The sequence below is a fragment of the Vidua macroura genome, chromosome 15 (assembly GCF_024509145.1).
Source record: "Vidua macroura isolate BioBank_ID:100142 chromosome 15, ASM2450914v1, whole genome shotgun sequence".
Lineage (NCBI taxonomy): Eukaryota > Metazoa > Chordata > Aves > Passeriformes > Viduidae > Vidua > Vidua macroura.
The window spans coordinates 14558006-14571001 of record NC_071585.1 but is presented as its reverse complement, the minus strand read 5'-3'; the positions used below and the strand labels follow the sequence as shown (position 1 = coordinate 14571001).

General features: G+C 40.1%; 1 protein-coding gene across 1 annotated transcript in view; it reads left to right on the top strand.

The window, feature by feature from the left end:
* CLINT1 (clathrin interactor 1) overlaps window positions 1-12996 on the top strand; it is a 46121-nt gene that overhangs the window by 31242 nt on the left and 1883 nt on the right. The window contains exons 7-11 of the mRNA XM_053991191.1: window positions 3662-3905; window positions 4400-4481; window positions 8680-8757; window positions 11370-11665; window positions 12295-12499. Of these exons, the coding sequence (XP_053847166.1) occupies window positions 3662-3905; window positions 4400-4481; window positions 8680-8757; window positions 11370-11665; window positions 12295-12499 (905 nt within the window). The remainder of the gene's footprint in view (window positions 1-3661; window positions 3906-4399; window positions 4482-8679; window positions 8758-11369; window positions 11666-12294; window positions 12500-12996) is intronic.

Here is a 12996-nt window from a genome sequence, read left to right as displayed (position 1 = left end):
CTAATCTTTAACAAAAGCAGCTTATTTTGATGACTTCTCCACTGTACATCTCTGCCCCAAGTTACACTGCTCTTTTTCTCTGGCTAATATTACATTTTACATTTTTGCTTTGCTCTTGTAACCCTTATCTCTTCTGTTTGGTTTTTTCTCCTATTTTTTTTTTGTCTACGTCAGGTTTTTTTTGGTCTCAAAATTTATAAAAGTGATAAACTTGGCACTCAGAATAAAAAGAGGAATTTTTGGGACATACATGAGCAAAGGCAGTTTGGTGCTTGCAGATTATTCTGCTGTAAGAAGGAATTCAGGCTGCAGTATTTCAGCTCCTCTAACATTGCTTTAAATCCCAGTCTGAAATTTCTTTTTCTCTAATCTGGGCATGGGGATGAAATACCGTGGAAGGGATTTTATCCAAGGGTTTGAGTGAAGAGGCTTGTTTCTACAAAAGCCATCAGAGGACCTAAGAAGATTGAACAGATGGTTATAGAATGTCTGTATTTATCCTTAAGGATACTGTAAATACATGCCTTAGTGCATGCTCTATTAGCAAAAGACTATATTTAAATATTAAAGCTGAAGGTGGCATAAAATTTTAATTATCATATAACTTAGGCTCAAAATAACATTCTTTTGTAAATGCCTCGTGAAATCTCTGCATTTGTGTTTTCACACTTCAGCAATTTTTCTGTAGAAAAAAGTGCCAAAAATGTACTGGCTTATTTGTAGCCTGCTGCCATATAATAACAATTAAGTTGCCATTTCACTTGGAAAAGTGACTAAATGGTGATACTCACTCAGCTGGCAAATGTGCTGTTATGTTCTATTGTTTCAGTCTTAATAACTTTATAAACCATTATTGCTTGAGTACTGTAAAGCCAATAAAAGCCTTGAAGCACAAAGAATAAATGTATCTTACACATCTTACCTGTGGCCAATAAAACTTGGAAACCATGGTCGTTACACACCAGAAGAACTTGGCCAAACTTGTGGATTTCTGACTTTACTTGCAAAGCCAGTGGCTTGCATAGATGGAAAAAAATGCTTGAATGAAATAAGAACTTTACCAGAGAGCTAAATGATCCAAAATGATGAGTGTACAGTAGATTTCAGTGCAACTGCTTTGCACAGTGAGATCTGGAGAAGCCAAGTCTGCTGCCTTTTTTTTTTTTTTAATTTAGATGAAAAATTCTAGCAGTGTTATAGGGGAAATGGATTCTTTTTTCCAGTAATACATCCCTGTGCAAGTGGTGAAAACCACAAGCCATGCCCCATGGGGTGGGAAAGCCTCTGGTTTTCTTTCTTAGTGCTTGTTAGTTCTTAGATGAATAAACCAGCTGCTGTCCTGAGTGCAGCACTGCACACTGAAAATCTTATTTCTGAGTACCTGCAGACACACAGAGGTGCTTCTGAAACACTGCATTTTTCCTAAGAATTCTTAGAACTCTGTTAATCCTTGTTTCTCCAGTACTCAGGTTGATGTAGGTAACAGAATAGAAAGGGAGCAAAGCTTCCAGTACTCCTCTGAAAGGAGGGAACAGCCACATTTAAAGACAACTTGTATCTAAAGAATGACTTTTATATTGGGGTGTAATTTAGATATACTTAAAGTCTCAGTAAACTGTTTTTGTTTTCTTAAAGTTTGTTTAAAAAAAAAAACCTCACTACAAAAAACTTAAGGCAAAGAACATGTGTCCATACTTTGATTTCTCGAAGTTGTAATTATATACATTCTTTGCAGAAGTTTTTTAATTATTTGGTACATTGCTGTAATTTTATTTTTAAGTTCTGTGTGCAATTCTCAGATGAAGCACTGCAATTTTACTGAGCACAGTAAACACACTTAGAGCAAACATTAATCTGTAATTTTTTTTTGTTGTTGTTAATGTGACCATTAAAGAAAAATAAAAAGTGGATCTCCTGAGAGAGTTTGGAAGAAGTACAGGTTGTCATAGAAAATTGAATCTTGTAATATTTATTCTCCTTTCTGGCATATATGTTTAATGTCTTTCCTCAGAGCCTTTATTAATTTATTTTGCTGTATATCACCAAAGACAGACTTTTTTCATTCTTGCATTAGTGAGATTGAGATATAGCAGTTCTGTATCAATCAGACTTTGCTTGTCACTTGTTTCCTTAGCCCACAGAACATTCTTGGACTCTGTAGTGTGGACAAGAAATGCATTGCAGGTATTAAATACAATACATGGACAGACTGAGCCTTAGTTGTGTTGTCCTGGTCTTGGATGATTCCAGCAGCGTTCTCCACCCTCCTCCAGGGCCCTTGGCATGGATGTCCTGTGTACACCATGATAATGTGCAGATCCCTCCGCTCTGTTAAAATCCTCATGTCACAGGTGGAGGTGTGGCTGTGGTGGAGTCCCCTCTGGGGTCCCCTCTGTGCACACAGGTGGGGCAGCAGGGCTGGGCTCACACTGCAGGGTTGAAGTGATAAAATAAAGTTAAAAGATGCCATTTGAGCTCCCTTATCTGTGAAAGGCTGGCTCAAGCCAATGCCAGGAGCTGCTGGTTGGTCAGCAGCTGTAAAATTTCTTTTTAACACTAAAAGAATTGCAAAAAGGAGTGAGCATTTGTGTTGAGTGATGATACTGAACTGAGCCATCCCCAGTGGTGAGCAGGTAACATGCACAGAGGAAATGGTGCATGCAACGTGTTCCCAAAAAGCCACTATTGTTAGCAGAGAACAAAGGCTCCCCCCCAGAGTATATTGCAGTTACTGTCACATTCCCTCTGACAAAGGGACAGCCTTTCTTAAATTTTTCAGTTTTAGTATTCTAATGTATTATTAAAATATAAAACCCTTCCACTTTCAACTCTGTTGCTAAGGGAATTACAATTTCAAAATACATTCCAATGTATTTAAGCTTTCTGTACAGCAATTCTCACTGTTATGTACAAATCCTGATGGTAACAGGCAACATGAGTGGTGGTGGGGGCCAATTACTTTCTTTGTGAAAGACTTAAAATACAAAAGTAGAAAATGTAACAAATGAATCAAATAGTGTGCAACAACACCTAAAAAGTTTTTGCCTAAAAGGGTGAGATTTTTATTCTTTTACATTTTGAGAACAACTCTGTGTGCTCTGATAATGGTAACATTGCATTGCATAATTCTGTAAGCAGTCTCTTCCCACAAACATCTTAAAGAATATGAAACCCTGTTTCCCTGGAAAAGGAAATGAGCTGAAATACAAATGGAGTTGTGCAAACGCGAAAGACAGTACAGAATGTGGTTCATTGCTTTGTCTCTTGGTGTAAGTACTGAGCACACCTGCCAACTTAACTTTCTGTTGCTGAAGTGTTACATAATGTGTGGGGGAGTTCCTGTCAGAAGGTGACTCAATGTGCTGGGTTTAAACACTGATTTCCTATTATCCTCTGTCGTGGACTTGCAGTTCATGCTTAACAAAATAACCTGCTTTTCTCCACTGCTTCTGTACAACAGGTGCAATGCTGTGTGGTGTGATGTGTTATGTAAGGGTGGAACAGTTCCTCTCTCAAATGTAGGAAAAAGCAGCATTTTTATCATGAACTGTTGCTACAAGAAACTGCAGTAACCAAAACTCTTGTTGCTTAAGCCAAACCATCCACTCAAGGAACTGAGAAGTCCATCACGAATGCTGTGCTATCACTTTTGTTTTTCTAGTGACAGTGATGAGGAAAAATCCAGAAGAGGCAAATCTCCCAAAGCTGAATTTAAAGATGAAGAGGAGACTGTGACAACAAAACACATACATATTGCACAAGCTACAGAAATTACCACCATCAGACAGAAACGCTCAGCAAATCCTTCAAAAACCATTGACTTGGGAGCAGCAGCTCATTACACAGGAGATAAAGCAAGTCCAGAGCAGAACTCTGCTGCTCATCCTGCACAGCCTACGACAAAGGTGAGACAGCAGGACAGCACATCATTTTGGAAGCTGTTTTCTTCTATCCTCTAAGACAATTTCTGATTTAGGGTAGGTTTTGTGATGCAGCCTTCAAGGGAGCTGTTCTGTCAAAAATATTTCGTTTATCACGGTTGTGGAACAGTGTAATTGTAATTAATTGTGATTGCTTTAAGGTGTAGAATTTTTAAAATATAGTCACTAGCGTGTTTTGCTCTCTTCAGGACAGCAAAGAGAATTTTGGCATGAAGTGTTAAAGATTCTGTGAAGCTGCCCACTTACTGAAAACTTACTAAATTCTTCAGTTATAAAAAAACTATGAGCCTTTAGTTTTTCAGTATTTGATTTCACATTTAGCCACATGATTGTTGGCTTTAAAGCCAAATCTTCAAAGCAAAGCAAACAAAATCCTTCAAAAAAACCCCAGAAAACTTCATGTCATTTGATTGATTAATGACATCATGAGTTGAGATCTGGTGTCATTTCTTCTCCAGGCTGCTGTCCCCTCTGGCAGCAAGTCCTCTAATGACCTGGTGGACCTGTTATTTGATGGAGCCAGCCAGCCAGCTTCCACAGGTAGGTTTGGATCTGTTCCAGTTCTGATGAGAAGCTTGTTTGTTGCTAGAATGAAGTAAAAGTAGATAAATAGAGAAATGAATACTTGAAGAAACGTAAAACTGCCTAGAAAGAACCCTTTGTAGCAAGGTACTGTGTGTGCTATTGCATGGGACTAATAAATGTTAGGAGCAGAAAGATTAGCTGCTAGATCAGTCTGTCAGAAACTGTGTATGTAATGCAGTTATTTATAATTAACTCTAAAAGCAAGTGCAATCCATTCATATTCAAGCATTTCTCATAGTGCAGTTCAAAGGCTGGGCAGGTGGAGATGGATGATCTTCATGGAAGCTTTCATCTGGGGTATATGGCAAACTTGTTTCTTTGTCTTATTTCCTCTTGGCAATTGGTTGATCCAAACCCTAGAACCAAAAAGAAATTGCTACCTAAAAGTGAAATTACTAATTTAAAAACATATCCTTCACTCTTTAAATGTGTAGCAAATCTGTTAATCTTCACATGGACTTACCCTTATGCTCCCAAAATGCAGATTCTTTTCAGGAGTGTGTTAAATTTCAGTGCATTCCTATGGGGTAGGAGTTCAGAGGATTGCTGCTTCGTTTTTCAAAACCTAAGACTTGAAATTCAGACTTGTTCTTGTGCTTACAGGTTTCAGGTATCAATGGGTTAGTGGTGGCATGGAAGAGAAAAAGAACTTCTGTGCACTTGTGGTCTGATGGCACAGCTGGGAGAAAGTGAACTGGAACATGAGACCACTTTGAGTAGCAAATAAATATGAGTATTTCCTAGAGAGAAACCTTTCACAGACCTTCCCACTGCAGATGAGGAGTGTCCCCTGATGGACATGCTGGTGCTGGCACTGCAGAGGGGTGTGTGAATCTCACTGAGCCAAGGGTCTGCTGGGCCCTTGTTTAAAGACAAGGTGAAATGACAGAGGCTGCACCACGGAATGGCAGTTCAGAGTGGCTGGAGGCCACGAGTGTGGCCCTGTGGCTGCAGTCAGGCATCTCTCAGGACTGGTCTTGCTCACCCCTGAGTGAAGCTGCACCACTCCTGGGGGTGTTGTAGGGTCACACCAGGGTTTTGATTGTCCTGTGTGACCAAAGCTGTGACCATTCTGCGTGACTCTGTGATTCCTTTCATCACTACCCTACCTCTGTAAGTGTTTAATACACTATAAAATATATCAAAACTACTGCAGGGGAGGGAAACTGCTGTGGTAACTTATTATCAGACATCTATCTTAATATTTTCTTTCTTATTTTGAGTAGATCTTTAAAACTTTGCTCACTATTATTTTTGGGAAAGTAGACAGTGTTTAATGTCTGTTCTGAAATGAGTTAATTCCTACAGATTAAGAAATAAAAGTCATTTCATGTGTCTGTTTTTATGAACAAATGCATAAATTTAAGGAGCAACTTAATTTTGTTTAATTTCCTATTTTTTTAATTTCATGTACAAAGGTGTTCATTGTACACCAGAGTTACCACATTTCCATGAAAGTTAAGATCATGGATCAGAACCACTATCCCAAGTCAATACTGAACAATTTTCAACCTAATTCTTAGGGCAGAAAGGTTTGGAACCCTTTTTGTCTTATATACCGTGTGTATGTTTTTATAAAAATAAAAATAAGATCTCATTGAGAATAGATGTTTCCACTTCAAAATGAACCTGCCCATATTTCAAACAGAACTATGGCAGCTTCTGTATTACAGTATATTTAAATCTTTCATCAGTTTGCCTCATTGCTGTAGTCAGCCTTTTTTCTTTTTTTTTTTTAAATCTTTTTTTCTCCTTTTTCCAAAGCAGCATTTAGAAATGGTGCTGAGAAGAGGCACATTACCAGCTGTCCTGCTAAATAACCTCTGCTGACCCGAGCAGGCAGATGGAGAGGGTTCATTTGTAGTGGCAGATCTCGTATGGGAATCTTTGAGGCTTGCTCATGTTGAGATTAGCACTGTCCTTCACATGCAGGTCACTTGTTATGACCACTGCTCCTTGCAGCACAGGCTGTGGGAACATTCCCAGTGTCAGGCAAGGCAGAGGGAAAGGGTCAAATGCAGCCTTTGATGTGTCCTGTGAAGGAACTGGCAGGGAAGTGATGTCAATTCAGGGAACTTAGGGTTTGCTTATCTGTGTATTTTCAGGTGCAGAGATGTGAAAGGGTTGATTGGGCTCAGTGTTACTCTTTGCTGGAGCAACACAGTTTGTATGTGAGGGGATGCTTGTTTGCCATAAAAGAGAAGATGTAAGATCGCTGGTTAGACCTGCTGGGAGGATTTTTGGTGTTACTGAGCTGAGGTTCTTTAACCTTTCTTTAGAGAGTTACTGCATCCAGCTTAATCTCTGTCACCTCTCTCTGAAACTCACTTGAAAACAGGCAAGAGATGGGGAGGAAAAGTTAAACTTGACCGAAGATGTTAAGAGGTTATTTTGGGTTTGAACCTAGTTCTGTTTTTAAAATTAAATTAATCCCTAGGCACTGTCAGGCAGCCCAAGGATAATGGGTGTAGCAGGGAACATCGATTTTTATTTTTTCCTTCGAGCATGTGGTCAGGAGTGTGTCATCTGTGTTTCTCATTCTGCATATAAACTCTCAAATCATTAACCTGTTCTGAACTCTGTAGGCATATATGTGGGGAAAAAAAACACTTGAAAATGTTCATTGCAGTAGACAGGGTAAACAGAGTCAGATCAGGTTTTTAGTTTGATATTTCACTGTCCTTTTCATTCTTGGGTGTCAGAATAAAACATGTCTATAAACACACATGAGTTGTTTATTAAATCACTTCAGAATTTGTGTTGAAGAAATTGCTTAACTTCGTGTGAAGTTGTTTCCGTCTTGAAAAGGTGTTGAAAGAGCTTCTGTAGTGCTGTGTCTGAAAATTCAGAGACCATCCTTGCATTCTCTGCTCGTGTTTTATATCCTGCACTACGCGCTCAGCAAGAAGACATTTCCCCTTGGAAGAACAGTCGCCTTCCTGGCAATGTCTACAGTAAAATAACATTAAAAAGAAATACAAGTACACATGTATTAGGAAGTGAATGGTTCCTTTTATTACTGCTGGCCATTTATTAAAAAGGAGATGGGTCTGCTTTAATTAACCCAGTTGAGAGTAGCAGATGGGGCAGAATGTCTTGCAGCGATAAGACAATTCCGAAATGGCACCAGATGTTGGAAGCTGTCCCTGGTGGTGTTTGAGTGCAGCACAGATGTTCCAGTCCCACCTGGCTGCCTCCTAAGCACTGCAGGCTAAGCAGCTGTGATGTAACCTATATAATGTACGCAGAACACTAAAAGCAAAATAATTGAACTGCTGCGGCTTCTTCCGAGGGTGGGACTGCTTGGAGGTGAAATCTTTAAGGACAAACAAATAAGGTCAACTTCTTGGCTTCCTATGGTCAGTGGAATACCTGCTTAAAAACAGTACCAACCATAACTAGGTGATTTTTATATAACTTTTCTGAGTTTATTTTAAAAATCAACTTTACAATATGGTTCTTAAATCTTCTGCTTTTATACCTTGGCTGTATCTTTTAGTGAAAAATTGTTTCTATGCTGTATTCAGAAGTCAATAATTTATATGCTGTATACAAATGTCTCATTGGACAACTTAATGTTCTTGCTGTAGAAAGGAAGCAAACTTATAAAAAAATGAACACAAATGCAAGCTCTGTCCCTGAAATCCTAATTCAAGATCATTGCAGAATCATTCATGCTTTAAGTAACACAAAAACTAAATATAAGGTGACATGTAATTTTTCATAGGAAGCATAATAAATTAACTTTTATAAAATAACAATGGTTGGCCTTTTTATTTTATGCTTCCAAATTTTTAATTTTACAAAGTGCCAAACTAGTAGCGTAACTCCCCAGTTAAAATCTTGTTAATCCTTTTAATACCTCAGAATTTATTTTTAGAGGTGACAAAAACTTGCATGTTTTAGTTCTTCCCATGGAAAACAAAACTGCAAGATCTGTAAGGCAGTTGGAAATAAACCAGTTTATTGTTGCTCAGGCTTGTTTGAACATAGTGTGGGGATGAACAGGAAAACGTACCTGACTTAGGGAGCAGAATCAATAAATGCATCGTGTCAAGTGCAGAACAGCTTTTCTTCATAAATCCCACATGCAGTTGTTGCAATGGATCTTTGCACAGTCTTGTAACAGCTTTTGGCTTCCCTCTTTTCCTAGGTGGATCAAGTGACCCATTTGGAGGATTTGCTGATTTTAGTTCACCTGCTGCTTCAGCGAGTTTCCCATCATCGCAAGGTAGGATTGATTTAGGGACTGCAGTGCTGCTGAAGGGTGGAAGGAGGGCAAGAGATGCCATGTGGCATTATTGAAAGTCCCTTCCCTTTCCAGGGTAAAGTGTGTGTGTAACTGGACCACAAGTGCTCTGGGAGGAAGGAAGATGCAGCCTGGCTCAGTGCATGTGCAAACATTTTACCTGCAGACAGGACAAGCTTATCAGGAGACATGGCCACCATCTGAAAAGGTTTCCCTTAAAATTGGACTGGAAATCAATAAAATATGTTTGGAAACCTCCTTAAGTGATCTATTTTCCTTTGGTGGAATCTTTGTGGGATCTACAGGGCTGCAGACAGCCCTGGAGTGGAGAGAGCTGACTGGCTGTTCTTTGTGAAGTTAATTTGAGCAGGAGTGATGTTTGTGATGAGGGGTTCTCAGCCAGGGTGCAGGATCAGGTACAAAATGAGAAAAGAACAGCAAGGAGGCTGAGCAGCAAATCTACCTGGGAGCCAGCTTTTAGTCAGCATGTTTCCATCTCCCTTTATTTTGCTGTGTTGGGAAGGCTCTCTGTGCCTAGATTAGTTAAACAGACTTTCAATTTACTTGGTGGGAAAGAACTGCTCTGGTTTTTTACAAGTATTCACAGTCAAACCCAAGTTGTTTTGCAAACACAAAGCTGCCTACTATGCATATAACTCCTGTGTTAATACAGTCTAAATTGATATAATCCTTTATCTGCATTAACATGATTAATCTATTCCAATCACCATTATGCAAGGGACAAGGAGTCCTATGAAATTATTAATCATTCCTGAACAGTGTAAGCCCCTCTAGAAATCTTTTCCTTCTTGATTAATCATCTTTGAAGTCCTACTGAAGGGGCAAAACCATCTCCCTTTTACCCCCTCTTCCATTATTGGTGCTCAATGCATAGGTCTGAACACAGAAGCACACTCAGCATTTACTTCTCTATCAGGAATATTTAAAGTAGGTTTTAATTTTTAATATGTAATACTAATTGAAACATTCTAATATAGTGCCTCTTTGTGAGGAAGATCAAAGCAAATGTTCTAGTAAGGCCCTGAGCTAATGAATATTAGCCCACTTCACGCACTGAAGTGGTTGGCTATACTTGGAATTTGTGAACAAATTTACTCTTCTACTTTTCTTTAAATGGTAATGTGTTGGTAAGGAGAAATGACTAAAGGTTGAAGGTGTACATTGATAAATATTTACACAAAGTGTTAAAGACTGCTGCAGTTACCCGTGAGTGGGTGGAATACATCATGGAAGCAGCCATTGCATAGGGCAGGAAATAGAAACTGGCACTGGTTTCATCTGCCCCAGCTCTACGTGTTTGAGTCTTTGTTCAGTCAGCTAAAGAAATCCAAGAGGTGATTTAAATGTTCACCAGCACTCAGAGTTTATTTCCTATGGCAGCACTGTTGTTTGTGATGTAGCTGAAGTACCAAAAGTGAAACAGAGGGAGAATCAAAAAGCTGAGCTGGCCAGTGGCCCAAGCTCAGAGTGTGATTCACTGTGTAGCCTGTGAGCTGTTTAAATGGTGTTGCTTTATATTCAGCATCTTCTGCAAATGCTGTTTTAAGCTTTTCTTCCCCCATCAGTGCTGTGAATCAACAGTTTCCCTGTTAATAGGGAAACACGTGTTTTGAGGGAGGGAACAATTCCTCCTGTTTGACTCCAAGGTTTGACATGCTCTCAGTTCACTGGTTTGTGTCACAACATCTGTGATGCTGAAGAGGTGCCCTTGCAGGTGTCTACAAACAGCTCATGCTGTTGGCTCTGCCTTCACAGAGAAATACAGAGAGAGAGAGCTCGGAGTTCTGTGTTCTGATTTAAACACTTGTCTCCAAAAACCCCATCTATTGAAATGGGAACAGCATTTGTGATGAACTGCAAGAGTTCAGCAAAGCTGCTGTTGGGAGAAATTATTGATTCAAATCAAGGCATTTAGTTCAGGAATCAAATTTAAAGAACCTAATGTGTTTTACATGAGCACTGCATGGATGGGAAGTGCTTATTCCTTATCACCTCAAATAAGCTTTTCCTGGCAACCTGCTCTCAAAGTTCTGGGTTTTATTCCCCTCAGTGTGGTTTTATACAAAAAGCTGCAGTTGTATACAACCAAATTGGGATGTAGTTGTCTTTATTATGATGGAATTTGCTTTATCCAGCTGCTTATTCCTGACAACTGCTCTCTCTGCAAATATCAGAATGCCAAGATAAAAGGTTGATCAATATTATCCAAGTTCTCCATGTTGTTCTGATTGTAGTCTCCAGTCTACCCCAAGTTATCTTCTAGTTCTACTTCAACTGAAACAAACCTGTCCCTGCATGCCTGGCATCCACAGGTGCCATCTTATCAAACTTCCTCTACTTTCTGTGTACGGGTGTTTCATGTTTCCTTTCGTACCTTGTTAAAATTGTTGGAATATTCATGAGAGGGAATGATGTCCAGATGGAGGTTCTACCTGCAGATGTTAATCTGGACGGACACAGATCAGCTCTCATTTGTTTCAGTTCATGGAATACGGCATTTTCTCAGTGCCTTTCTCTAAGTCCCATCTTTCTTCTCTGTTTTCCTTCCTCCCTCACTGTTGCCTTTTCTTCAGGTACAGCAACAAGTGGAAATGGAGACTTTGGTGATTGGAGTGCCTTCAACCAAGCTTCTCCTTGTGCCAGTGCTTCATCTGGCGAGCTCTTCAGTAGCACAGCACAGCAGCCAGCTCTAGAGCTCTTCAGTGGCTCACAGCCAGCTCCAGGCCAGCCTTCAGCTGCTTCCAATTCTATGGATCTTTTTGACTTGATGGGACCCTCTCAGACAACCATGACCACCTCACAAAGCATGAATTTCTCCATGATGAGTTCCAGTTCCGTGGGTGTCAGTTTACCCATGTCCAGGTCACAGGTATGCTGCTATTGCTACAGTCTGCTAATGACCTTCTTCTCCTGAACCACAGCTTTGAAAATGAATCCATTCCTCTGCTGGAATGCATTAGACCTGGTCACTCAGATGGGATCAGCATTTTGTCAAAAATTTTTCAATTGCATCCTAAACAGAAAAGTCTCTTCTTGAAGATGGGCTTCATTGCTCTAGGAAGTGTAGCTGCTTTTTTGGAGCAGTAGAGTTTGGTAGTGTAAGGCCATTCTCCACCCAATGTTACAGGTTTCCAGCCTCAGGTAGGTGGAGGTGAGGACTGGTCTGTTCTCCAAAAGACAGAAGTGCCTGCTGCAGTGGAGAGTGGTTTGGAAGCTGTAATGGATCAACTTGGTATTAGGAGGAAAGAATCAGCATGTTTGAGTTCAAAACTTGGCTGCTGCTGGTCACTCCACGTTGATGTGGGACTTGACCTCTGCTTACAAATACTCTTCTAATCTAACTGGAACAGCACCTGGCAGCCCTGCTTTGGAAGAGCTAAAGTTCAAGGCTTCATGGGGTTTTATTATCTCCTGTGGAAAACTAAATACCTTTTGTTTAGTCCTGTTTCCTGCCAGTAAATTGTTTTAAGTGAATCCCAACAAACTTTTCTTTTTTAGCCTCTGCAAAGCATGAACCCAATGATGCCGAAGCCTAACTCACTTTATAATGCAAGGACAGAGATGGTCCAGAAAAATGCAAGCAAAACTCTACCCTCAACTTGGTCAGATCCCAGTGTAAATATCAGTTTGGACAATTTAGTACCTGGGATGCAGCCTTCCAAACCCCAACAGCCATCGCTTAATACCATGATGCAGCAACAGAGTAAGTGATGGTTGCATTGTTATGCACACTGAGCCCTGTCTGTGTTCCATAGGCTGTCCCTGAGATCCAAGTCTTCTGCCCATTACTGTTTTCCTTCCTTTAGTCACGCTTGTTTCGTAAACCACTGTGGCATTGTGACACAAGTGTTCTTTAAATGGAGATTGGTGTGTCAGGAGGCTGTGCCTGTGCAGGTTCTGCTGTAGAGTTTGCACCATGGCTGTATCTTGACTTCGGGCTTCCTAATCTTTAGAACTTCTCTAGAATATTTTTTGGTATAAAATAATATTCATACCCTCTGTAGAAATTTTCTGAGTCTTCACACAGAAAATAGGGAAACTAATGCAACAGAATCATGGAATCATTAAGGTTGGAAAAGACTTCAGGGATTGCCAAGTCCAACCTGTGACCCATCCCCACCTTGTCACCCAGCCCAGAGCCCTGAGTGCCACCTCCAGTCCTTCCTTGGACACCTCCAGGGATGGGGACTGCAGATGTCC